This window comes from Symsagittifera roscoffensis, chromosome 7, assembly GCF_963678635.1.
Source record: "Symsagittifera roscoffensis chromosome 7, txSymRosc1.1, whole genome shotgun sequence".
NCBI lineage: Eukaryota > Metazoa > Xenacoelomorpha > Acoela > Convolutidae > Symsagittifera > Symsagittifera roscoffensis.
Genome location: NC_087068.1, coordinates 37170488 through 37198152, shown reverse-complemented (window position 1 = coordinate 37198152; position 27665 = coordinate 37170488). Strand labels below are relative to the sequence as shown.

Genomic DNA, 27665 nt, shown 5'->3' with positions numbered 1-27665 from the left:
TTTTTAGCTTCGTTTTGAGAACCAAAAACTGCAAAAAAATCGAAAGTTTTTTTGATATATTTTGTTAGCTTTTTTAGTCAATTTTCAGCAAAATTTTTCTCCAACTTGCTTATATTACTATGACTGTCTAAAATATTTAAATCGTGTTTTTACGTCAGATCCTTTTATCACATTAAGAAGAAAAAACTACACTAATTTGGAGAAAAACCTGTCTAAGCCGTAGTTTTCTAACGACTATGGTCGGAATATTCTGTGCTACTTGTATAGTAACCGGCTGTCCTTGTGTTTTTTATACTTGGTGCGCTTTTTTTGTTGTATTCCCTGTGTATTTTTGAAATTCTGTTAGAATCAGTTGCTTATAATAAAATCATCATGAGCTTTCCTATAAGCGTTTTACTATGAACATTTGATTTTGGAAGATGAAACAATTGGTTGAAACTGATTGCTATATTTAACACTAAGCTTACGATGAATTACAAGATTCTTGTAAGCAATTTAAACGAGATCACTCAGCCCTCATCTTAAAAGCTGAAATTTTTTTTCAGTCAAATGAACAAAACAGCAAAAAAAAATAAAAACTGAAAAACGAAATATGAAAAACGACATTGCTGCCAAAATTTTTAAAATTTTAGCTTTCCACAGAAGGATTTCCAAGTTCTGTTCTGACTAACAGTTCAAAACAGAAATTGAAGAATGCAGAAAAAAAGTCTACAAAGCCGGCAATTTTTGCATTTTTCAATAATCGCCCTTGAGTGAAATTTGATGGCCGAGTACAAGTTAAACGTTCTCTAAGTTAACTAAAAAAAATTGTGAACAACTTCAGAAATGTTATCTTCAAAAATAGTTATCACTTTCAAAGAAGTTAGGAATGTTGTGATCTCAGTGTGACGCTGATGAAAGAAATCAATGAAGTTTGCAAATCAGCCAACTTGATTTTTTTAATGTTTTTTTTTTCAAATGAAAATACACCCTCTCACACGCTATATGGGTCAAGCATTGATTTACTTGGCTTTCAAAAAATGTTAATTTGAAAGATATTTGAGCTGAATTAATTCGCCAGTTGTGCACAGAATGAGAAAAATTAACCAACTTACTATTCAAACTGGTAAAAATGGTTAATTGAAAGCCATTTTCACTTCAACGAAATAATCCTAGGTTATCCGGGTATCCGGTTGCTATGCAAACTACACAACATTTTCCGACTACATTTATGATGGCAATAATGATAGAAACTAAAACAAAATAAGATATTTGTTAATTATTTTTCCTTGTTTTCTCTTCAAAAAAAACCTGCAGACATTTTAAGGCACGCTAATCAATTATTTATAATCAGAACACCGGTCAGAGAAAATAAATTATCCGTTCATTGCTAACTTTTTGTCTGAAAAGCAATAAATTCAGACTACTTTTCCTCGACTCAGAAATTGGTTTAGCCTAATTGTTGTAATAAACTTATTAAATAGTTTCAGAGTTGGAAGATGTAAATGATGTAATATCACAAATCAATCACATCAAAGACTCAATCAAAAGCGGAACCGAAGGAGATGCACAGAGTCTTTCCAAACACTTAATGAAGTAATCGAACTTCAACAACGGAAACTAGCAATTCTAGAAAACAAAAAATGTCAAATAAGAGAGAAAGTTGTTGAAATTTCCATTGTTATACGCGAAATATCCGAACGGGTTGTAGAGTGAGAGAAAAATTCGAGAAAAATTTACTTACTTTTTGTAAACTTTGACTATGGTGAAAACCGACGTCAGACATACTCAATTTCATGCGTCACTATCTGACAGTCAATCTTAGCATCAACAATATAGCCACCTGTCACCCTCTGAATTATAACTCACAATCAGCAGTGGTCGGTAAATTCACAATTCAAGCGGATAGCGATATAGTGTGGAGAAGAAAAAACTGGCTGAAAAATATTCGAAATTTGAGAAATCTTCCTATCATGATTGAGGAATGCCTGGCCTCTATAGATCGAAATTTAAAAGAAGAAGCTAGACAATCCGGATTACCTGTTTTTACACAAACAAAATAAGTACGCCCGTGATGCCAATAGCTTCTGACAAGACCCAATAGCTTCATGTGAAGTCCAGCATAGAACTTAAATTTTTTCTCTCCCAAAGTAGCGTAGCAGATAAACATCCGGAAGAAACAATAATCAATGGAGCAGACCTTACCGTAAATTATCGAATGTGGGCCGAAATAACTGAAACCCCTTGTTACCATCACCGCTGCAAGGAAAAACCGAACCAGAAAGGAGCGTTTTGAGACCAAAAAAAAGTTAATTCTCTCACCACTTAAAGAAACAAATCAAAGTAATCTAGCTAATGACTTAATCAATGCTCTTGTACCAGCCATTGTTAGTGTTATTCAACCTGCTGTTGAAAATGCTAGAATTCCATCCCCTCAAAAAGAATCTCCTTTTTCAGATGAAAATGAATCTGATTAAAATTTACCTGCTGTAATTTCTGTGCTACTCATTAACGCTATGTTTCTCAAGAAACCTGTTGCAGACTTAGAAGCACTTATATTTTGTCTTGAATCTCCGCCGTCAATATTGTGGATAACTGAAACATGGTTAAATACTCGAGATGATTCCAACGCTTTACTTATAAAAGGTACTGATCGATACAGAGTGAAATCTCGTTAATTGCGAGGTGGAGGTGTAAAGATTCAAATCCTGAAGGGAATCAACATTTCTGAAGAATTGCTGATAATTGTTGAGGCGGGTTTATCGGTGAAAATGTCAGACCAAGGCTTCCGATTTGTCATAACGGTAATATAAAACCCTCCAAAAAATAAAGACAGTCTTTCCAAAAGTTTAAGTACCTTTCTCGAGTGCACATCTTTTCAAATACAACAGATTGTTTGTGGAGGTTTTATTATAGATACATTAAAAACCAATTTGGTAAGTGCAAGTTACAAGAACACGTTAAACTCATATCATTTTGATTCTCTTGTCAAAGAGGCAATCCGAGTTTAATGTTTCTGCCATCAGTATCCAAAACTTGTCTCGATCTTTTTGCAGTGAGATATGTGAATATATATATATGTCCTTGAGCGTAAATGTCCTTGAACACCAAAAGTTTTCTGATCATTATCCTTTTAGTCTGAGTTTTGCAATTAAACGAAACTTGGATGAAGGCTTTGAAACTTTCAGAGAAACCTCCTTATTGAAATCCTCCGATCTAGTTGACAAGTTTTTTTTGCTCAACCATCGCTTAAAAGATTTTAAAATATCGAGTACTATGAACGTTATGACAAACTTCATCTGCTTTTTCAAAACACAATCAATGAAAAAGCACCTATTATACAGCGAAAAATTATACCAATTTAAACGAGCGAAGCGGCAGTTAGAAAAAGAAATAAAAACCGCAAAAAAAATATTTTATTTTCATCAAATTCAATAATTGAATCTGAGGCTCCAGACAAACTGTCAAACTGCTCAATGAGCTTAATCGAGTTCATTATCAACAGCCAGTCTTTCCTCATGTTGCATTCTCACAGAGCATCTTTCACCTTCGAATGTGATGGATCAATTCAATAACTCCTCAGTTATCATGAGTTCAACTATATAAAAAAATATGAATTATCAAAGTCCAATATATGAATATCAAAGTGCAGAAATCATTAACTAATGAAATATTTGCCTGCCATAAAAAGTTACCCGCGAAAAATTTTTAAGGTGATAACAAAATGAACAACCAAAAACTCAAATAAACAGACTCGGTAATTTCGCCATTTTTCTCAAAATCAATCAATATATCTTTCAATAGAGTATATACTTCGAGAAATTCAATTTGTTTTGAAATCAACAGATTGGAATCAGAATTAAGTCTAGTTCAATTGATGCCTTAGTAGAGGTAATTGAAAGGTTCAGACTTGAAAAAAGTGGCGAAAAAAATCAATCAACTTTTTCTTGGAACTCAAAAAAGCGTTTGATACTATTGCGAGGTGGAGGTGTAAAGATTCAAATCCTTAAAGATTCAATTCCTATCATGATTGAGGAATGCCTGGCCTCTATAGATCGAAATTTAAAAGAAGAAGCTAGACAATCCGGATTACCTGTTTTTACACAAACAAAATAAGTACGCCCGTGATGCCAATAGCTTCTGACAAGACCCAATAGCTTCATGTGAAGTCCAGCATAGAACTTAAATTTTTTCTCTCCCAAAGTAGCGTAGCAGATAAACATCCGGAAGAAACAATAATCAATGGAGCAGACCTTACCGTAAATTATCGAATGTGGGCCGAAATAACTGAAACCCCTTGTTACCATCACCGCTGCAAGGAAAAACCGAACCAGAAAGGAGCGTTTTGAGACCAAAAAAAAGTTAATTCTCTCACCACTTAAAGAAACAAATCAAAGTAATCTAGCTAATGACTTAATCAATGCTCTTGTACCAGCCATTGTTAGTGTTATTCAACCTGCTGTTGAAAATGCTAGAATTCCATCCCCTCAAAAAGAATCTCCTTTTTCAGATGAAAATGAATCTGATTAAAATTTACCTGCTGTAATTTCTGTGCTACTCATTAACGCTATGTTTCTCAAGAAACCTGTTGCAGACTTAGAAGCACTTATATTTTGTCTTGAATCTCCGCCGTCAATATTGTGGATAACTGAAACATGGTTAAATACTCGAGATGATTCCAACGCTTTACTTATAAAAGGTACTGATCGATACAGAGTGAAATCTCGTTAATTGCGAGGTGGAGGTGTAAAGATTCAAATCCTGAAGGGAATCAACATTTCTGAAGAATTGCTGATAATTGTTGAGGCGGGTTTATCGGTGAAAATGTCAGACCAAGGCTTCCGATTTGTCATAACGGTAATATAAAACCCTCCAAAAAATAAAGACAGTCTTTCCAAAAGTTTAAGTACCTTTCTCGAGTGCACATCTTTTCAAATACAACAGATTGTTTGTGGAGGTTTTATTATAGATACATTAAAAACCAATTTGGTAAGTGCAAGTTACAAGAACACGTTAAACTCATATCATTTTGATTCTCTTGTCAAAGAGGCAATCCGAGTTTAATGTTTCTGCCATCAGTATCCAAAACTTGTCTCGATCTTTTTGCAGTGAGATATGTGAATATATATATATGTCCTTGAGCGTAAATGTCCTTGAACACCAAAAGTTTTCTGATCATTATCCTTTTAGTCTGAGTTTTGCAATTAAACGAAACTTGGATGAAGGCTTTGAAACTTTCAGAGAAACCTCCTTATTGAAATCCTCCGATCTAGTTGACAAGTTTTTTTTGCTCAACCATCGCTTAAAAGATTTTAAAATATCGAGTACTATGAACGTTATGACAAACTTCATCTGCTTTTTCAAAACACAATCAATGAAAAAGCACCTATTATACAGCGAAAAATTATACCAATTTAAACGAGCGAAGCGACAGTTAGAAAAAGAAATAAAAACCGCAAAAAAAATATTTTATTTTCATCAAATTCAATAATTGAATCTGAGGCTCCAGACAAACTGTCAAACTGCTCAATGAGCTTAATCGAGTTCATTATCAACAGCCAGTCTTTCCTCATGTTGCATTCTCACAGAGCATCTTTCACCTTCGAATGTGATGGATCAATTCAATAACTCCTCAGTTATCATGAGTTCAACTATATAAAAAAATATGAATTATCAAAGTCCAATATATGAATATCAAAGTGCAGAAATCATTAACTAATGAAATATTTGCCTGCCATAAAAAGTTACCCGCGAAAAATTTTTAAGGTGATAACAAAATGAACAACCAAAAACTCAAATAAACAGACTCGGTAATTTCGCCATTTTTCTCAAAATCAATCAATATATCTTTCAATAGAGTATATACTTCGAGAAATTCAATTTGTTTTGAAATCAACAGATTGGAATCAGAATTAAGTCTAGTTCAATTGATGCCTTAGTAGAGGTAATTGAAAGGTTCAGACTTGAAAAAAGTGGCGAAAAAAATCAATCAACTTTTTCTTGGAACTCAAAAAAGCGTTTGATACTATTGATCATAACTTGCTATTTAAAAAAAATGAACGTTTACGGAATAAGAAGCAAAGCAGCAGACTAGTTGAGCCATATTCTAAGTATTTGTAACAGCGTGTAGAAATGTCTGGTACAAGTTCTTCCTGGAACTTCTCGGAACTACGATACAAATTTAAGAGCACTAGGATGCACAGCTTCAAAAGTTCAAAATGATTTGAATAATATAAGTGTTTGGTTCAATGCTAACGAAATTGCCTTGAACTTACACTAAATAGTGCGATTAAAAGTAGAATTAAGTGGTTCCAATTTAAAACAATCATTTTCAATCAATCATGAAAACGTCAAACTCAACTTGTTTCGAAAAAACTAGCAACTCAAAGTGGAATCGTTTGCAAACTGCGCCATTTTGTTCCCAGTGATCAGCTCATCTGTTATTATAACTCCAATATTAAACCATTGATTCAATACGATGTTTTTGTATATGACTGTTGTAGCTACTCGACTCAAAAGCCTATTTTCTTACAAAAAAACTATCAAGTTTACTTATTTTCGGAAGCGCCGCGACAAAGCAAATGATCTTTTCACAAAACACCAAACTTTTTCAGTCTATGAGCATTCAGAAAATTATTCTAATGATAATTTATTTTTTAAAACACTTCTGTACATACTGTGAGATCAATTAATGAGCTGCTTTTCGAATCCCCTTCAAAAACAAAGCTGGAAAAATGTTTCATACGTTCAAGATCTATATAGCTGTATAATAGCCTCAAAACAACTGGGTTATTGCCGCCAGACTCGTCGTGTTTCTCTTTGAGTAAACTATATTATATAACCCATGAAATAAAAATTTCTTACATTTTAAATAATTCAGAACTAAATAATTATATATTCACATAAGCACCCGTGGCATAGAGGCAAAAAATGCTACTGGGACTTCAGGGATCATGGGTTCATTTCCCAGCGCGTGCCGGAAAAAATATAAAGGGTAATAAGGGCTCAGGAGCTTACTGGGTTAAATCTAACAGGGAGATAAAAAAACTGGGACCGAGTAAGGGAAGGTAAATGGGAAGAATGTGAGACGGTGAAAAGAGAAAAAAAAGTGCGAAAAAAAATTAATCCTTTAAATTAAATTTCAACTGAACTTATTCGGAATAAATTTAACCTAATTACAAAGTGTTCGTACCGTACATGGAGCAGCGGTAAAACGCCGGGCTTCATCGCCGGATTCGTATGTTCGATCCTTTCGGGGAACCTTTTTTGTATTTATATATACTCATTTCGTTGAGTTTAAATAGACAGGGTAGGTTTGAAGTAGATCAGCTGATCTCGTTACCTATTCTTTCAAAGTTAATTGCAGTTATTCTAACTCGAAAAATTTTGAAAATATACTCTGCAATTTTGATGAGTTAATTTTTCTTCTTCTTTTTCTTTTAAGACCCAAATGGCGGCAGAAAGAGCTTTGAAATGATGCCCCACTTAATCCGTGCATTCAAGCTATTGCCAAGGTTTTCAAAACTCATCGAAAAAGGCCAACGTATGCGATAGTTAAGCGTACACTTTTGAGACAATGAAATACGTTTTTGATCAGATTGCAGAAAATGATCATGATAGGCTCCGGTTGAGGCGACTAGAACTCGTAGAGTGCTTGCGTCACAAGTAAACTTCCTATGTATATTAACTTAACTCAAGGTCACACTGACCATGAAGTTTACAAACGACAAGGGTAATGTTTTATTTAAGGACAAATTATGAGTTTAAATATAACAATACGAGAGGAAAAAAGGGAAAAAATGCAATATTGAAATGATTTCGGGAAGTTTATACAAAATTTTCTGGTGAATCATTTTCCTTCATTTTGACGCTTCGTTGATTGAGCATGGGAACCTCCACCAGCAGGTAATTTTTTCCCGAACAATTTTTTAAAATCAGCCCGGAACTTGTTTCCAAATATCAAGTAAACGTAAAAGTTTACAGCATTGGAGATAGCCACGAGATTAGAGATTATTCTGTCCCTCAGCACAAAAAGAGCTTCATCGTAAAGATTTGAAATATCTGAAGTCGATCACACTCAAAAAGACATTTGACACGACAAGTTGACTGAAAATAGCCCAGTGCTCTTACTGATTATCGATTAATGAGTTAATGAACCTATTATATTGTACGGCTTAATTATGTTATTATCCAAACAGTACTTTTTTGAACTAAATTGCCCAGTGCTATTACTGATTAACAATGTAAGAGTTTAGTGCACCTATTTTACTGTCCTTGATTATATAATTATCCAAAACAGTACTTTTTTGCACTAAATTTTTAGATTATTTACTAGACTTGTGGATTGATTGCATATGAGCATGGCTGAAAAATGGCAAGAAATATTACTGGACTTTTTGTTTGAAAACTTTGTTTGTAAGTAAATGAAACTTTACCTTTACGTTTAGGAACCAGCACCCTAAAAACTCGTGCGACTATTTTGTCAAAAAGAATTTCAAATTTTTGGCCTTTCTGTTCGTTTCGATTTGATGCACAAAAAGGATTGAGCCTTGTCATATCAAGTTTGTCTGTTTGAGTTTATCCCTAAGCTCGTATGAACTCTGAGAATTGCAGATATGCTCAGGTTCAAAGCTCCGAACATCAAGCATACAACAATCATTTGGCGGGTAATTTCGGCGTCACGGCGACTTAGTAGCGTCGACTTTGTAGCGTCATTTTTCTGTGCAGCACGCTTTCGACCAATTTGATGGACCTTGAAAATTGTGATGAATGTGAACAAAAGCACAGCGAATGTTGGAATAACTCCGCCAATTATAAAAGACATTTGAGGTCGAACTTTAAAGAAAAAATACCGGTTCATAATTCCGAATTCAATAGGACGACATGCAAGAGTAACTGGATCTAAACGGAATGCAAACAATTCCGTCGAGTAAATTCCACCCGCACATAAATACACTAAAATGCTTGAAATGATGCAAGCTTTTGGTTTTCCAAATTCCCGATATTTGAAAGGAAACATGACTGCAATGCATTTGTCAAGGCTGAACAGAACGGTGATGTAATAAGACGCAAAGGTGGTGAGGTAGTTTATGTATTGACACACCGCACAAAGAGCACTGTTCAACAGCCGAAGTGTGAAGCCAAAGAGAGGCAACAACTCGTCAATGATTCCGTCGTAAAAGACGCCAAGAAAGTCGGCAAGTGCGAGACTAAACATAAACGCAGCTCCTGAGCTCATATTTTCCCACTTGAATACAATGGCCATGGTAAAGATGTTTCCGATACATCCGAATATAGATATGATAGCAGTGGAAATATCCAACCAAAAAACTGCGATTGCCAGTTTTGTGTACACTTGGTCCCATGTTTGAAACTCTTCGATATTAGTCATTGTATCGTTTGTCATGCTTATCTGAAACTGATTCACTTGATGAAGTTACGACAAAATACTTGACATTGCATCACAAAAAGTGTGACCTGCATTTTCAGAAAAAGCTTTGATTCATCACATCAATGATATGGCACAACTATTTGTTGTCATTACGAGGCCAAACTGCGCAGTGGATAGGCGCACAATTTTGTGTTTGTATGTTCCTGGAATCCAGAGACAAGTCTTTGAACGTTTTCCAAAGTGTAAATGGATTTCACTTGCAACATTTCCGTGGATTCCGCATACAAATACCTTTAACGAAAATTTTGTCGGCTCATTAGTTTTGTTGCGGATTCCGCAACGAGCGAATATAGTTAGTAGTTCCGGATTCCGCATATGTAAGCGGGTTCCACAAATATAAAAGGTCCTCAAATTTATGCGGATTCCGCTTACAAATTGCGGAATCGGCCTACTGTTTGTGGTTCCGCTTATATTTTGTGGATTCCACACACAGTTGCGGATTCCAAGACAGCTCAAGCTTACTAAACACATATATTTTTATTTTATTTTTTAATTCCACAATCTGTTCCCGTTTCCGCAATTTTTTTGCGAATTCAACAAATTTTATGGCTGATTCCGCAAAATTGCCTCTTTTTGGAGCAACTTTTAGCAATACAGTGTTTTGGGTTTTTGTTTGTGGAATCTAAAACAGCAAAGAAGATCAAATAAAATGGCAAAATGGCGGATTTTGCAACAATTCTGTTTTTGGCCTGTTGCGGAATCTGCTTACAAATCACAAAATGCACTGTTTGGCCTCGTAATGGTATGATTTCATTGAATATTAGAGATGCTTGAACTTTGGACTTGGCCAAAAAGAAGGTTTGTGGTTACTAACCGGAGACAATATGGTCGAAATATAACAAAAGGCCAAAAAATGTTTGGTTTTTTGTAAATCTGCACCCCCCCCCCAAAAGGCACTTCGTTCGCATTTTCTGCCAAGATCAAAGTGATGTTTTTAGCGTCTAGTAATTTATTAATGACACCAATATTTTGCCTCAATTCCATTTGAAACGACTTATGAGCTGGATTTAAAAACAGCTTATGTGTTCACTGCCCGAAGAATTTTGCGGTTTATTTAGTCGAATGCAGACAATAACTGAGTATGTTGAAATACTTGCAAGTAATATGTTTCAAAAACTTTTCGTCTCAAAGCGCCACTGGTTTTCAGATAAATCAAAATATCCTATAAAAATGGCTTCTTTAACAGTCGAATAAAAAACCACACCAGTCACAAATATTCCGTCACGTTCTTGGAAACTCGGAACAATTCTAATTAAAAATTGTTGAAGTTGAGAATTATTTTTTCAAAGTTTTTAAAATGCCACCTGTCTCTTTGAAAGTCTAAACAATCCAAAAACCATTTATTGGAATTTACTGCTCAGTTTTTTTTGCTGATGTGTGAAAAAAACTAAAAGATGCAAAACAAAAATGCACTCAATTTTTGCCGAAAATTTACTTTTTGGTGGTTTCACGACTATTTGAAAAAACTATGATCTTACAAAAAACACGATGAAACTTCTGGTCTCGAAATAATGCAGCGTTTAGCAAATATAGATTTAAGTTTTTTCATATAATCCGAAATAGATTTCGTTTTGAGATTTGTAGTTGAAAAATGAATATCAACAATGAAAAAAAAAGTATGAAATCCAAATAAAAAATTTTACCAGTTAAAAAACTTGGTTTTTACTTGTCTAATTAAAAACTTTAGAGCCTGCTTGCTCTTTTTAATAGCTCTAATGTAGATGTTTTTGTTCTCACTGAGAATACTCGCCTTTCAATAAAAAAATTTTAAATTTCACTAGATCAGTTGACGTGTTTTTCTTAGCCTGAAAAAAATAAACTTATTTATACACAATCATTAAACATTGATACCAAATTATAAAACGGCAAAACTGAGAATTTTGAACAAACAATACAATTTTTTTCAGTTTTTTAAAAGATGTAGTTTATGATTTCATGGTAAAAAAAGATCGTTTCTTGCAGTAACTAGTCTAGGAAACAATCGTTTGAAATGTTTCTTGTTTTCATTGCAACTACTATATCCATATAAAAAAAGTGAATGAAAGTTTGATGTTCCGACTGCCTTATGTTTTGTAGCATATTATTGTTTGTAAAGCTGAAGAGAAGTTTTTCACAGCTGAAAATGAGAAATTTTGAACTTTAACGCTTGTTTTTGATACCTTTCATGTAATTATTGGAAAAAATAAATTGGCTACAAATTAGGGCAGAGTAACTCACCGTGCTGAAATAAGTGGCGCTAACACCTTGAACTTCGATGCAAATTAAAAATCTCAAAAACGCACGCTACCCAGACCAATTATTTGGCCAATGTGCCTACTTACAAACACCAAACTTTTATGCCGAAAGAATGTATTTTTGAAAACGCATAAAATTCAGAATATCTAGCCCCACTATTTCAAAAACTGTTTTTTTATAAGTAGTTAACCAAATTTGTCGGCAGGCATTTTTTTACTTCATGAAATAAGTTTTAAAATTGCCGTTTAAAAGTTTATTTCGTACGCTAAAATTAGTGATTTAAGGAAAAAAATCAATCGCTTATAATAATTTTGTCGATTTGTTCGAAACAAACTGAAGCAATAAATGCTTGAAAATTCAGAATAACAAACCACAAATTTTTATAAGAAGTTAATCTCTTTTTTTTGCAGGTACACTCGATTTCATTAAGTAAGAAAGTTCTTTGAATAATAAAAAAAAATTACAATAATTTTGATTTTGATCTTCAAAATTGTTGTCCGAGTTAAACCTAATCTATTAATCATGACAAACAAACGATCAAAAGATTTGATTACTGTGAAATGCTTTTATGTTGGAATAGCCACTTATTTGATCATTTGTTTAAACTAATTTTATCATTTTGATCTTCTGATAAAGAGAATCGAAGGCAATTGGATTAAAAAGTGCCAAACTAAATCAACTAAATAAAAAATGACATCTGATAAAAAAAATTTGCGCACAAAATAAGCAGGGCGCTACAAAAACTATTGTTAAAATATAGGCAATCTTGAGCGTTACCATAAAATTTTACCCTTTTTAAACCTTTTAGTTATCTTGAAATAGTATTTGAAAGCTGAATACTGCCTCAAGAAATGACCTCAGTGAAGTTTCTAGCCGTAAAGACAATGCAGGGACAAATTGCTTTTAAATTTTAGTGGTCACAAAAAAAAGAATCTTGTTTATTTATTATTATTTCTTTTTTTTTCGTATAGCGAACAGTTTCAACCTCTACAGAAAAGTTAATTCAACGGTCTTATAAAAGATTTTGAAATTGTGATGATACGTAACAAGTTTGACATTTGTACTCAAATTTTGAAGTTTTAAATTAATAATTCTGACTTGAACTTAATATATTGGCTCCAAAGCCGTCTCTAAATGATTAAAGGCTTATGAATCGAACCCAATTACAATTCCGAACAAAAAATTTATTATTCTGATAAATTATATTTTTAGAGGTAAAGAGTATTCATTTTACAAGCTACTCGGATTGACTAAGAGTAGGCATTTTAGTTAAGAACCAAATAAGTAGTATGACCGCTTCCTGTGCAAGTAGAACAAAATGTTCTGACAACCTTAATACTTTTTTTCTCTCAACTTTATCATTCTGCGAAAAAAAAATTAGACTGAGAAAAAATTAGTGGCTGCAGTTAACTACAGTTATTATAACATTTAACGACTAAGTCAAAAACTAAAACTTTCCAGAAAAAAATCAAAATATGTTCTTTTTTTCTTACTTTAAAAAATTGCATTGGGAAAGCGCTAAAAAAACTTCAGAACTGCATACTGTCTATGAGAGCTAATAAGCATTTGAATCTTAAAATATGCGCCAATCGCTTGCTTCGATTGCACAAAATCAGACTGAGAAGCCAAAATTTGTGACCGGTTTTTCTCGACAGCGATTATGTCCTTTTTTGAGAGTAGAGTGATGATACAAAGCAAAATTTTAAGCGGAATTAGAGCCTTATCGACTGCGATTGTCCTCGAAATGAAAAAAAAATGAGTGGTATCCAATTCCAAGAAATTTTTGCAGAAAATATTTTTGATTACTTTTGAATATTTTTAGTGCCAAGAAATCGCTTTTTGAACACACACAAAGAGAACGCGTCTATATTTTTCGGCTGGTTCATTTTTTCGCATTTTTGATTAGAACGGAAACAATTTATATGGAAGTCCACTCTGTGTGGCTGTTGTTTTGCCATTTTTATTTCTTTGAACCGAAAAAATTATAATTTTTGTCGTCGATTATGACTAACCTAAATTTTACCATTTTCAACTAAAAAAGAAGTAAAACGAAGGCAAGCTCCGATGAACAATATCAAAAACGTAAACTGCCACCTTCTGTTCGCGCTTAAATTAAGGATGTCATATGGCGTGAATAACAGCTAAAATAAGGTTTTCTCAGATAAAATCCTTGAAATTACTGGTTTGTTCGGTTGAGATCAGTTTGCCTATGTCGAGGTGCTCGACTTATGTCTTGACTTTTACAGTCGGGCACTTGCAGTTTTGCGACTAAAAATCTGCGGTCGAGAAGCAATTTTAAATCGAGCGCAAAGTCGAAACTACCAAAATTTGGTCGAGAAAGTCGAAACATACCGAAATTTGTCCGAGAAAGTCGAAACACACCAAAATTTGGTCAAAAAATTGAAACATACCAAGTTTTGGTCGAGAAAAATGAGACATAAATGGAGCACCTCGACCCGGGTGCCATCAAAAATATTTTAAAGATTTTAAGATTGTTGAGAACGTTTTGAATTCACGTTAACCGTAAAATTAGTATCTTATTAAAAATATATATATTTATTAAATATTGTTGTTTAAAGTGTCGATAATTTACAGATAATAACGCAGCTTTTTTAGCCCGAATCTTACAAGAGAGTGCGGTATACTTTTCATTGATCTAAAATTGATTCATTTTGTAACTTTCAGTTTTTGGATTTTTTTTTGGTTCACCGACAGAGCTTTCGGCAAATAGTTGCAGTCAAAATAAATGATCAGTTAAGCAGTTGTGATTAGCTTAATTAAAGTGATAATTTATGGAACAAATTTTAGAGAAGTTTCGTTCCAACTGTATCAATCGTAAGAAAATCAACAATGCTTGACTGTAATAAATTCGAGTTTTTTTTGACAACAAAAGCCATGAGAAGCAGCGACTACCTCACATACAGGGCCTAGGAAGTTAAACGATACGCAAATTAGACGGATGCTGCAAAAACGAAGTTAGACTTAATTTTTTTAGAGATCTGGCATTTTAGACGTCACTGCTATGAAAAGGAAAGGGCCAACAACATTTTTCCTTAAGAGTCAAGTTTCACAAATACAAAAAGAACATCAAATGTCAATAACTATCAAAACAATTAGTTTAAATGAACATAAAATGTCAAATCTGAAAATTACAGGAGAGTTTTGAATTGAACAAATTATGCATGATCGACATTTAAAATTTTTGGCCGCCGAAATTTAACTGTTTCTTCAAACAATTTTAATTTTCTCACGCAATTTGTCTGCAAACAAATTTAACCTCTCTCACTTTCGTCTATTTGTCAAGTTGCAGGTTTGGAAAATCGTCTTATTTCCTTTTAAGTGCCTCCGTCTAATTTTCTGATCGTCTAACTTCTCAACACCCTCACATACGTTATTTCTGCTTTATTAACGAAACTACCTGACGCATCTACTGAGATGTGCTTGATTGTAGCTTTTGAAGAGGACAAGTAGGCCAACGATGATGGAAATACAAAGCGTGAAAAAAATGATGATAAAGGGGGGGGGGGGAGGACCATTCTTCGACATCTTGTTTGAAAAGAACCAGAAGATATCGGTGACAACCTGGAAATTTTGGCGGGTAAGAACGTCTGCCATTGCCTCGAAATGGTACGTACGACACTTTTAAGATGGGTTGTTTCGCTTGTAAGCAGAAAATGCAGATATGCAAAAGCCAGCAAGATTTTTTACTGTTTCTTATTACTAACACTTCCAACGCTGAAATATCTTTATTAGCACTTTTGAGACTTCAGAGATTTAAATGCGGTCTATAAAAAAAAACGAGGAAATTAGTGTAGTTTTTTCTGCTAAAGGATATACGAATACAAAGTTCGTACCCATTTTTTAAATGATCGGAACAGCCATGCAAAAAAAAAAGATTTTCATGCGTGAAATTATTTCTATTTAAACTACAGTGCTGATTTAAATTAACCGGACAAAACAAGCTAAGCTTGAAAGTAAAACCGCGTTTTTCTCAAATTGGGTTGAGTTTAGGTATGTCTACGACATTTGAACTTTATTCTTTGCCGAACCTAATTTTGCCACATTTTCGACATGAATATGCCGCCAAATTAGTAAATTGAAAGACTCAAAACTCAAAAAATAAAAAGAAATCATTAAAAGCAACAACAAAACTACGATTTGAAATTGGAATCTGAAACACCCAAAACGTATTGCCATTGTCATTGGCGCACAATAATTTTTAAAACAAAAAAACCGAAACCAAAGTTTTTTTTTGTTTGAAAAATCAACGAACCCATCTTTATACTAACCAATCATATTGTTTACTTTTTTTTGGATTATAAGTTCCAAAAAGAAAAAAAAACTCAAAATCAAATTTTTTTGTTTCAATACAATTCAAAAAGAAAAAAAACTCAAAATCAAATTTTTTTGTTTCAATACAATTCAATCAAAGGAATTACATATTGGCCATTTTACATTTTGTCTGACACGTCAAAACGTGAATTAAGGTTAGGAGACATAGTCAATTAAAAATGAATTCAACCTATGATGCTGTTTTTAAAGTCATAGAAACAGACGTAGAAATTTTAGCAAAAGCAATTAACCAAGCCATAAGCGATTCCGAAGAAGTACAGATCATAAACGATTTCTTAACGGAATTGAAGAGCTTGCTTGACGATGCCAATAACGAAGCAGTCAAGATAATACGCACCGGAACGGACCAGCAAGACTCAATCATTGAACGATTAAAAAACTTTGAAAGTTTTGTACCGAACCATCCAACTACGATCAAAACGATACTAGCGTACCCTCAACAACACTGCCACGTCTTCTTTAAACTCATCACGAGTAGCCAGCAACGTCTCGACGCCTTCAATAATACGACAAGCCTTGGAAAATCTTCCCCTTCGACGCCAAACGGAAAGTTTAACCAGTAGTACCACTACACAAAACGTCACCATGGACCAGGACACCCCGGACGATTTGCCACAATTTTCAGGATTGCCAGCAATCTTAAACGCTACTTCAAACCACAGATCAAATTCCGCCCAGGACAATTCAGGACTCCTACTTCGCCCCGGATCTAACAGCGACGCCAATACCTTGGATCATCGCATTCATCAACAACAAACAGAAACTCTTGGAACTCTAACTGCCCATGGAACTCACCTCCATCCTCAGTCAAACCTCTCACTGTAGCAGCCGAACGCCGACTTGTCACAAAGTTCGAACCTTCAGCCGAACCACCCAGAAGCTCAACTTCAAGGAACGACTATAGAATTGAACAATGGAACTCAACTCCAAATCGACAATCAGCAATTGACAGCAACAGTGGGACAAAGACCGAACTCAGAAGCTCAACTTCATGAAACTTCACCGCACTCCAACCCTGGAACTCAAATCCAAGTTTTCAATCAGCAGATGAACGCACCAGCAACCCAACAAAGAAATGTTTCAGCGCCAATATTTCTTCCGACAACAACTTCAAAAGCAGCTCAGAGTCAAATGATTGGACAGCAAATCACACACCCAATTCTTGCTCCCCAGACAGCTAGCCCCCCACATGGACTATATCAGCCTTCAAGCCTACAACAGAACCAGCCTCCAAGTCAGCAACAGAGGACACATACTCCGAATAGCGCCTTTAGACCCATCTTGACGATTGGAAATCAGAATTCAACCAATCATCCCCCACCAACGTGTTCAGTGGACACCAGACGACAGCTACGGGTATCAGAAACATCAACGGAGTACCGATACCAGCACAACCAGCACTACTGCCAACAAACCAAGGATATCAACGAACAGCAACAAATTGGACCTCCAGCCAGCCGACCCTGACTCACCAAAGTACACAACCTGTCATGCGATCGTACCAGGAAGGATTTCTGGGAACCACGACAGCATACAACCCTACGAACATGCCGACATCATCAACAACAGCCTTCACTCATGCAGGCTGCAGGGGACCAACAGGAACAACTCACCCAAATATCAACCGACCTCCCACTCATCAACATGCAGTCCATCAACATGCAGCACATCAACATGCAGCACATCAGAACCAGCCGACTTATTTCCGATTCCGACCAACCTTGGAACAGCACCGACAGACCACAAACATCATCAAACGATCTCGAAGACATTCAGAAAATCATGTCAAACCATTCATATTCGACGGAGAACCTGAACAATGGTTAGATTGGATAGGACTGTTCAACGCAATTATCAACAGCACCGACATGACAATCTCGGAAAAGATGACACATCTGCAGAAACTTATATCCGGAGGTGCCAAGTCTCTCATCCGAGGATATGGATGCAATGGAGCAAAGTATGACGCAGCCCTTCAGCGACTGGAAAACGACTTTGGTAACCCGACGAAGATAGTTACATCCTTCCTTCGACCAAAAACAGCAGCAGCAGCAGCAACAACTACAACAGCAGCAACACTCAAGGATCATCATCCAACGGTCACACCCACCAACATGGACCATCGGATCACCGCGCCAATCAGAACAACCGGAACCAGCAACGCAGCCAGCAGCAACATAAATCTGGACAAAAGGATCAACGACGAGATTTTTGCCCGGAGAAACGCAATGCCAGTACCTTGGAAAATGCCAACACTTCATCGCAATGAACCCAAAGGACAGATTACAGCATGCCAGGGACCTACAACTATGTTTCAACTGCCTCAGCCCCCACAAGTTCGCCGACTGCCAATCAACGCAAACCTGCCGGACGGACGGATGCAGTAAGAAACACCACACACTTCTGCACAACAGCAGCACCTACAACTCGACGACACAGAGGGAGACAGCCAACCGGAACTCCAGACAACATGACGACACCACCAACTGCAGCACCAGCATAAGCAGAAAGAAATCGACTCGCCACATTCCGACCCTGCCAATAACGATCTCTTATGGCAAACATAGAGTTCATGCCTATGCAATGCTTGATTTTGGAAGCAAACTGACATTGCTTAAATCATCAATCGCCCTCCAACTCAAACCCGATCTGCAATAAGACGACACCATCCAGCTAAATCAAGCACTGACATCATCAGACACAGCTTCTACAAAGATGACGATCGCGATTGGACCCTACAACCAGCAAAAGCAATCATTTCAACTAAATGACATCGACGTCACAATGGATTGAAACCTTTCCCAATTCAACCCTGAACTCCTCAACTCCATCTGCCAAAGGAACGAGCCACTTCAACACATTCGGATAGCCACACTGCCCTCAAAACAAATCGGAATCATCATTGGATGCGATTTCGCCGAACTCGTGACACCTTCAGAAGTAATCCATTCAAAACAAAATGTCCCTTTGGATGGAAAACGCCACTTGGATGGTCCCTCTGTGGACGAGACAATGCAGTGACACCCAACGACATCAACACAATCAACTTCACGACAGACGATACACTGTTTCGCCACGTAGCTGAATGGATGAAATTGGACGCCGAAGGGATTTCAACTGACCAACGCAGCCTCTCAACAGACGACAAGGAAGCTCTCCGCATCTTGGAATTTTCAACAACCCGCTTGCCCAATGGACACTACGAAGTTAGAATGCTTCGGAAACGTGGACAACAACTGCCAAACAAAAGATGGCTTGCCAAGAAGCAGCTCGACAGCCTTCTCTAACGACTGAAGGGAAACACCGAGATAGCACAGAAATATCAGGAGACCATCGACACCGACTTGCAGAAAGGTTTCATAGTCAAAATTGATGATTCTCATGAAGACTCAACAGGAAAATGGTACCTTCCTCATCATCCAGTGACAAACATCAATAAACCTGGCAAGGTACGCCGAGTCCTTAATGCATCGAGCATCTACAAAGGAGTATCACTCAACAGCAACCTACTAACTGTACCAGACCTACTACTGGAATCGTTATGCGATTTCGCGAGGACCAAATCGCTATTTCTGCCGACATTGAAGCAATGTTCATGCAGGTCTTCGTGAGCCCAGAGTACCAGCCGTATTTGCGATTTCTGTGGAAGGACAACACGGGCCAACCCGCAACCTTCCAATACACCCGCCACATCTTCAGAGCTACCGACTCACCATGTGTTGCCTGCTACGTCACTCGACAATGTGCGAAGGACAATGCCGACAAATATCCAGCCTTGGAGCAAATCACAAAACGCAACATATACATGGACGACCTATACAAAGCCGTTTCAACACCGACGGAAGCGACACAGTTAATGAACGACCTTCAAAAGATGTTCAGCCTTGGAGGTTTCAACCTCACAAAATGGACCTCAAACTCTCAACAATTCCTCACAACAGTCAACGAGAACCACCCGGAAAAGAGCGACAGCCTCACCAAGAAGGAACGACCCCTCGAAAGAGTTCTTGCAGTGAAATGGAAACCAGACACGGACGTCTTTCTTGTGGAAGCAAAGAAGTTTCACGCCATTGACAAGAAGGACTTAACGCAGCGCAAACTATTGAAGTTTGCTTCTCCAATCTTTGACCCGCTTGGAATTACGATGCCACTGACAATTCGACTACGACAATCACTTCAACTTGCCTGGAGTAATGGACCTCAATGGGACAAACCTCTAAACATGGAGCATTTAACAGACCTCAACGATTGGATAGACAAGCGAAGCCAATTCAACGACATCTGCCTGCCCCGGATTTACTTCAAACCAGAAACGAAGATACTGGAAACCCAACTCCATGTATTCAGCAACGCCTCCGAACTTGCCTTAGCATCAGTTGCTTACCTCAGAATCAGATACGACGACAACACAACGGAACTCAAGTTCGTCATTGGAAAAGCCCGAGTAGCACCCATCAGCAGAATGACAATTCCAAATCTCGAGCTTCAAGCCGCCACTAACGGAGCTAAACTGTCTCGTTTTATCAAAGAACAACATGACATACGAATCGACAGTACGACACTATGGACAGATAGAACAACAGTTCTTCATTGGATAAACTCGCCGAATCAACGACACCGGATCTTCATCGCCAACCGCCTGAATTTCATCATGGACTCAACATCTTCACTGGACTGGAGATACGTGCCCAGCAAAGACAACCCTGCAGACGACGGAACACGTGGTTACAAAGCATGTGACATGACTACCGATTCACGATGGATCAAAGGACCAGACTTCTTGTTAAGACCATCATCAGATTGGCCTAATCACCCGCTTACACAACCTACAGCCGATATTCATCTGACAGACAACGACCAACAACCGCCAACATCAGTAATCGACTTCAACCGATTTAGCACTTGGACAAGAGCACTCAGAGTTACTTCATATGTTCTTCTCTTCGCAAAAAACATCAAAAAGAAGACACACCAGAGCCTCTCACTTCATCACCTCACCTTAGGATTCGCATGGATCATTAAACACTCACAGAATCAATCATTCCCCAAAGAAATAGCATGCCTGACAAAGAAATCTGACATTCCACCCCGCAGCCCTCTACATCCTCTTTGCCCCTTCATCGACGATCACGGATACTTGCGTGCCAAAGGACGACTACAGTAAGCCCCGCTTCTACTTTGCAGCCAACATCCAGTCATTCTGAACGCAGAAAACTACCCAATACAACTCTTCATGAAGCAAACACACGAAATAAATTCCCATTGTGGAATGGAACACACCCGAAGCATTCTTCAGCAGGACTTTTGGATCATAAGATCACGCAAGCATCTGAAGAAAACTATTCGACAATGCATACCTTGGCGACGCCTTTGACAGGAACCAGTGAAGCCTCTGATGGCAGATCTACCCCTACAACGACTCCCTTTATCGGAAAACAGTTACCCCTTCTACTCAACAGGAATTGACTTCTTTGGACCCTTTGCCACGCGGAACAACGACGAGTACAGTAAGCGATAAGTTCTCTTCTTCACCTGCCTCGTCACGCGAGCAGTTCATTCAGAAATATGCCAGCAAATCGACACAAACTCAACTCTACAAGCCATACGCCGTTTCATCGCTAGACGCGGTAAACCCAGGATCATCTTCTCTGACAACGGAAAAGACTTCGTTGCAGCTGACAAGGAATTAAAGGAAAGCCTTTCTGGGATTCAACACAGCAACGACTTCAACAATCAATACCAATTACTTGGAATAACCTGGAAGTTCAACCCACCTGCAGCTCCTCACTTTGGTGGACCATGGGAACGCCTCATAAAAACATTTAAGATTGCCTTCTACAAAGTCATTGGAACACGGACACTGGACGACAAAAGTCTGTCAACCTTCACGTGCGAGGTTGAAGCTATGATGAATTCTCGCCCGCTAACCCACGTCTCATCAGACCCAACCGACGACGAGCCCTTTACACCCAATCACCTTCTACTAGGACGACCAACAAACAATTTGCCTCCTGGATTGTTTCTCTCTCGCCACACAACGGACAAGAAAACTTGGAAACAAGCTCAAACCTTGAGTCAACAGTACTGGAACAGATACCTCAAAGACTCCTTGCCAACCTTGACGACCCGAACGAAATGGACAAAGCAAGTGGAAAATCTTCAGCAAGGAGACCTTGTATGGATACTGGAAAACCTAACGCCTCGAGGTCTTTGGCCCCTGGGACGGGTACTTCGTACTTTCCCAGGTGCAGACGGAATCGTTCGCTCCTGTGAAATTAAAACTAGCAGGGGGATACTACACCGACCAGCAGTCAAACTCTCGCGAGTATTGGACCACAGTAACAACTAGATGACCAACATGATCAACGACAGCTAACAACTAGATGACCATTACAATCAACGACGACGTACCATCAGCTTCAACGAACAATTTTCTAATTTGCAACCTGCAAATGGGCCCGGCTATGTCTACGACATTTGAACTTTATTCTTTGCCGAACCTAATTTTGTCACATTTTCGACATGAATATGCCGCCAAATTAGTAAATTGAAAGACTCAAAACTCAAAAATCAAAAAGAAATAATTAAAAGCAACAACAAAACTACGATTTGAAAATGGAATCTTAATCACCCAAACCGTATTGCCATTGTCAAGGTGAAAGCTTATGAAGACAAAACTTGCTTGCAATTTTAGCAAAATTAATATGGTGGAATTTTTACCCCAAAAATGGGTCATTTTGGCTTTTCTTAGTTAATAAAATTTACGCCAAAAATACCCAGTCGATCACAAACATACTTATATCAAAGTGAGCCCCTTACATATCCCAACAAACTTTAAGAAGGGTATATTCTCCAAAACTTTGTATAATTTATTTATTGTTTGCTTATTAAATAGTTTGTTTTCAAATAAAATATGCCTGGTATGAGGTCAAGATTGGCCTCAAAGAATCATGAGATGTGCACCATCTGTAGCAAGCCAAACGGTGATAACTGGATATCGCGCGAGTTATGTGAGAGGTGGACTCATAGTGAGTGTATGGGCTACTCTGTGGATGAGTACAAATTCCTGGAACGATATGCAAATGTGAAATTTATGTGAACTGGTTGCTCATCTACCGGATCAAAACTGGGCGGTGGGAAATGTCACGAGGACATCACTCGTGGTATTGAAGAGCTGAAGAATACACTTCAAATAGCCAAGTCGGTAATGCAGTCAATCGCAGATGCATCAAATGCTCCTCAAAATCAAAAGGCTAAGTATTCAGATGTGCTTAAATCAGGTAATGAATACGCTCTTGAACTACGTTTTAGCGGCATACCTGAATACAAAAGTTCGAATGAAAACAAAAAAATAGAGAGGGCTAAAATTTTTGAACACGAGGAAAAAGCCTTATGCGAATGCATAAACAAATTGGGTGTTAATCCGATTGAAATTTCTTCATTTCGTAGACTTGATAAATTTGACCCAAACTTTACAAAACCCAGGCAGTTATTAGTCAAGTTTAGAAACATGTATACAGTTGACAAAATACAAGCTCGCGCATCAATGCCGAAAACTTATGAACCAAGATATATGGGTGTGAATTACGCTGTTTTTATATCGAAATCCCTAAATAAGGATGAACAAGAAAAAGGACAGCAATTGCTGAAAAGAAGGAGAGAACTATTAATTAACGGAAGTGATCCAAAAAATATCAAAATTCGGAAAGGTGTTTTGTTTTTAAATAACAGAGCCGAAACCACATCAGACTGACTATTGAAAAATTCAGGGGATATAGAAGTAATTTGTTACAATATCAGAAGCATTTTCAAGCTGGACCGTAGAAAAACCTTTTCAAATTTTATACTTTTGAATAACCCTGATATTGTTTGCTTATCCGAAACCTAGTTAACAACTGAAATATTGGAGACAGAACTATTTTTAAATGAATATAATTGCTTTCGATCTGACCGAAAAGCAAAAATTGGCCAGACATCACATGGAGAAACTATGATATGTGTAAAGAGATCGTTTTTGTGAGAAAATGCAAACTTTGGATATGATACAAACGGTTCAGTCGTAGCGTGCTATGTCACTTTAGCAAATCTAAAAATTTTGGTCATCTCATGTTATCTGCCCACTGCAAACAGTAAATTTTCACTTAATACGGAAGATATACACAAGATGTTTTCCGAAATTTTGAAACTTAGAAGTAAATGTGACGGTTTGATTATTTATGGGGATTTCAATTTCCCAACAATAAATTGGAGTAGCATTTCTTCGCAAAATTCGACTGAAGCTAATTTTCTAACTTTTATCGAGAAATTTGATCTAATTCAAAAAATTGATTTTCATACAGCTGCAACAGGAATCCTTGATCTGTTTTTTTGTGAGTGAAAATATTCAGGTTACTGATATTTGCAAATTTCAAAATGAAAATAGTTTCACAAAAATGTCAAACCATTATCCGATAAAGACGAAATTCCATATTGAAATATCCTGCTTATACCAGCGAAAATATGTTAAGGAGTCAACATTGAGTTTTTGCAACGGTGACTACAAATTATTGAATGATTTAATTATTGATAACCCCTTCGATACTTATTGCTGGTCAAATCCAAATGTCATAGTAGAACATTGGTACAAATGGTTGTTGGGTCTTTTATCGAGTACGATACCTAAACGCACAAAACATCGTACATCCTTACCCCCCTGGATTAGTCAATCAACCTCCCATATGATAAAATGTTTGAACACTGCTCGGAAAAAACACAATGAGTCACATACTAAAGTAGTGTTTTTAAAATCGAAAACAGACCAGCTTGTCGAAATCGATAAAGTTAGTTATGAGGAATCCATGGCAGCTGAAATATCAACCGGCAAACTTTTCAAATATTTTAGGGCTTTCCGAAAATCAGTTTTGCCTAGTATAATGTATTATCAAAACGAAAATGCAGATACGGATGTCTCAAAAGCAGCTTTGTTTTCAAAATTTTTTGCATCAGTATATGTGGAGTCGTCAATTCTTAACGAAAACGAACGCAGTAACAAAAATCAGCCAGTTTTAGAAAATATCGATTTTTCAGAACAAGATATTTTTGAAATATGCAAACTGTTGAATGTAAATAAAAGCAAAGGCCCGGACGATCTACCTCCTTTTCTATTCAAAAATGCAGAAACATTATCTCATTCAATCTATCAGATATTCCGAAAAATTTCTCAAACCTGTATTTTTCCCGCATGTTGGAAAAAAGCCATCATTAGCCTTTTGCATAAAAAAGATGACAAAAGTGACATTGAAAATTACAGACCTGTTTCTCTGCTCTCAGTAATCTCGAAAATTCTAGAACGAATAATTTTCAAGCGATTATATGAACATTTTGAAAAGATTTTCCACAAGGCACAGTACGGATTTCGGAAAAACCGATCGACCATTGTTCAGCTTTTAACATTTTTGCAGCTAGTCTATAACGCTCATGAAAATGGCGACAGTATCGAAACAGTTTTTACAGATTATAGTAAAGCTTTTGACCGTGTTGACCACGGAATTTTAATGCGGAAATTATTCGAACAAGGAGTCAGGGATAAAAACTTGAAATTAATCAAATCATACCTAACAGAAAGGTCTCAAGTCGTACGAGTAAATGGCGAAATATCAAATTCAGAAAAAATAACGAGCGGTGTACCCCAGGGCAGTATTTTGGGACCCTTGTTTTTCTTGGTACAAACGGTTCAGTCGTAGCGTGCTATGTCACTTTAGCAAATCTAAAAATTTTGGTCATCTCATGTTATCTGCCCACTGCAAACAGTAAATTTTCACTTAATACGGAAGATATACACAAGATGTTTTCCGAAATTTTGAAACTTAGAAGTAAATGTGACGGTTTGATTATTTATGGGGATTTCAATTTCCCAACAATAAATTGGAGCAGCATTTCTTCGCAAAATTCGACTGAAGCTAATTTTCTAACTTTTATCGAGAAATTTGATCTAATTTAAAAAATTGATTTTCATACAGCTGCAACAGGAATCCTTGATCTGTTTTTTTTTTGTGAGTGAAAATATTCAGGTTACTGATATTTGCAAATTTCAAAATGAAAATAGTTTCACAAAAATGTCAAACCATTATCCGATAAAGACGAAATTCCATATTGAAATATCCTGCTTATACCAGCGAAAATATGTTAAGGAGTCAACATTGAGTTTTTGCAACGGTGACTACAAATTATTGAATGATTTAATTATTGATAACCCCTTCGATACTTATTGCTGGTCAAATCCAAATGTCATAGTAGAACATTGGTACAAATGGTTGTTGGGTCTTTTATCGAGTACGATACCTAAACGCACAAAACATCGTACATCCTTACCCCCCTGGATTAGTCAATCAACCTCCCATATGATAAAATGTTTGAACACTGCTCGGAAAAAACACAATGAGTCACATACTAAAGTAGTGTTTTTAAAATCGAAAACAGACCAGCTTATCGAAATCGATAAAGTTAGTTATGAGGAATCCATGGCAGCTGAAATATCAACCGGCAAACTTTTCAAATATTTTAGGGCTTTCCGAAAATCAGTTTTGCCTAGTATAATGTATTATCAAAACGAAAATGCAGATACGGATGTCTCAAAAGCAGCTTTGTTTTCAAAATTTTTTGCATCAGTATATGTGGAGTCGTCAATTTTTAACGAAAACGAACGCAGTAACAAAAATCAGCCAGTTTTAGAAAATATCGATTTTTCAGAACAAGATATTTTTGAAATATGCAAACTGTTGAATGTAAATAAAAGCAAAGGCCCGGACGATCTACCTCCTTTTCTATTCAAAAATGCAGAAGCATTATCTCATTCAATCTATCAGATATTCCGAAAAATTTCTCAAACCTGTATTTTTCCCGCATGTTGGAAAAAAACCATCATTAGCCTTTTGCATAAAAAAGATGACAAAAGTGACATTGAAAATTACAGACCTGTTTCTCTGCTCTCAGTAATCTCGAAAATTCTAGAACGAATAATTTTCAAGCGATTATATGAACATTTTGAAAAGATTTTCCACAAGGCACAGTACGGATTTCGGAAAAACCGATCGACCATTGTTCAGCTTTTAACATTTTTGCAGCTAGTCTATAACGCTCATGAAAATGGCGACAGTATCGAAACAGTTTTTACAGATTATAGTAAAGCTTTTGACCGTGTTGACCACGGAATTTTGTTGCGGAAATTATTCGAACAAGGAGTCAGGGATAAAAACTTGAAATTAATCAAATCATACCTAACAGAAAGGTCTCAAGTCGTACGAGTAAATGGCGAAATATCAAATTCAGAAAAAATAACAAGCGGTGTACCCCAGGGCAGTATTTTGGGACCCTTGTTTTTCTTGGTACAAACGGTTCAGTCGTAGCGTGCTATGTCACTTTAGCAAATCTAAAAATTTTGGTCATCTCATGTTATCTGCCCACTGCAAACAGTAAATTTTCACTTAATACGGAAGATATACACAAGATGTTTTCCGAAATTTTGAAACTTAGAAGTAAATGTGACGGTTTGATTATTTATGGGGATTTCAATTTCCCAACAATAAATTGGAGCAGCATTTCTTCGCAAAATTCGACTGAAGCTAATTTTCTAACTTTTATCGAGAAATTTGATCTAATTTAAAAAATT

The 27665-nt window shown here is 36.6% G+C and overlaps 2 protein-coding genes across 2 annotated transcripts in view; one reads left to right on the top strand and one right to left on the bottom strand.

The window, feature by feature from the left end:
• The window catches only part of LOC134850967 (ADP-ribosylation factor-like protein 5B), a 448774-nt gene that overhangs the window by 225196 nt on the left and 195913 nt on the right, over positions 1-27665 (bottom strand). The window lies entirely within an intron of this gene.
• Positions 19560-21182, top strand: LOC134852014 (uncharacterized). The gene has a single exon (XM_063868291.1). It carries the CDS (start codon positions 19560-19562, stop codon positions 21180-21182), a length of 1623 nt encoding a protein of 540 aa, XP_063724361.1.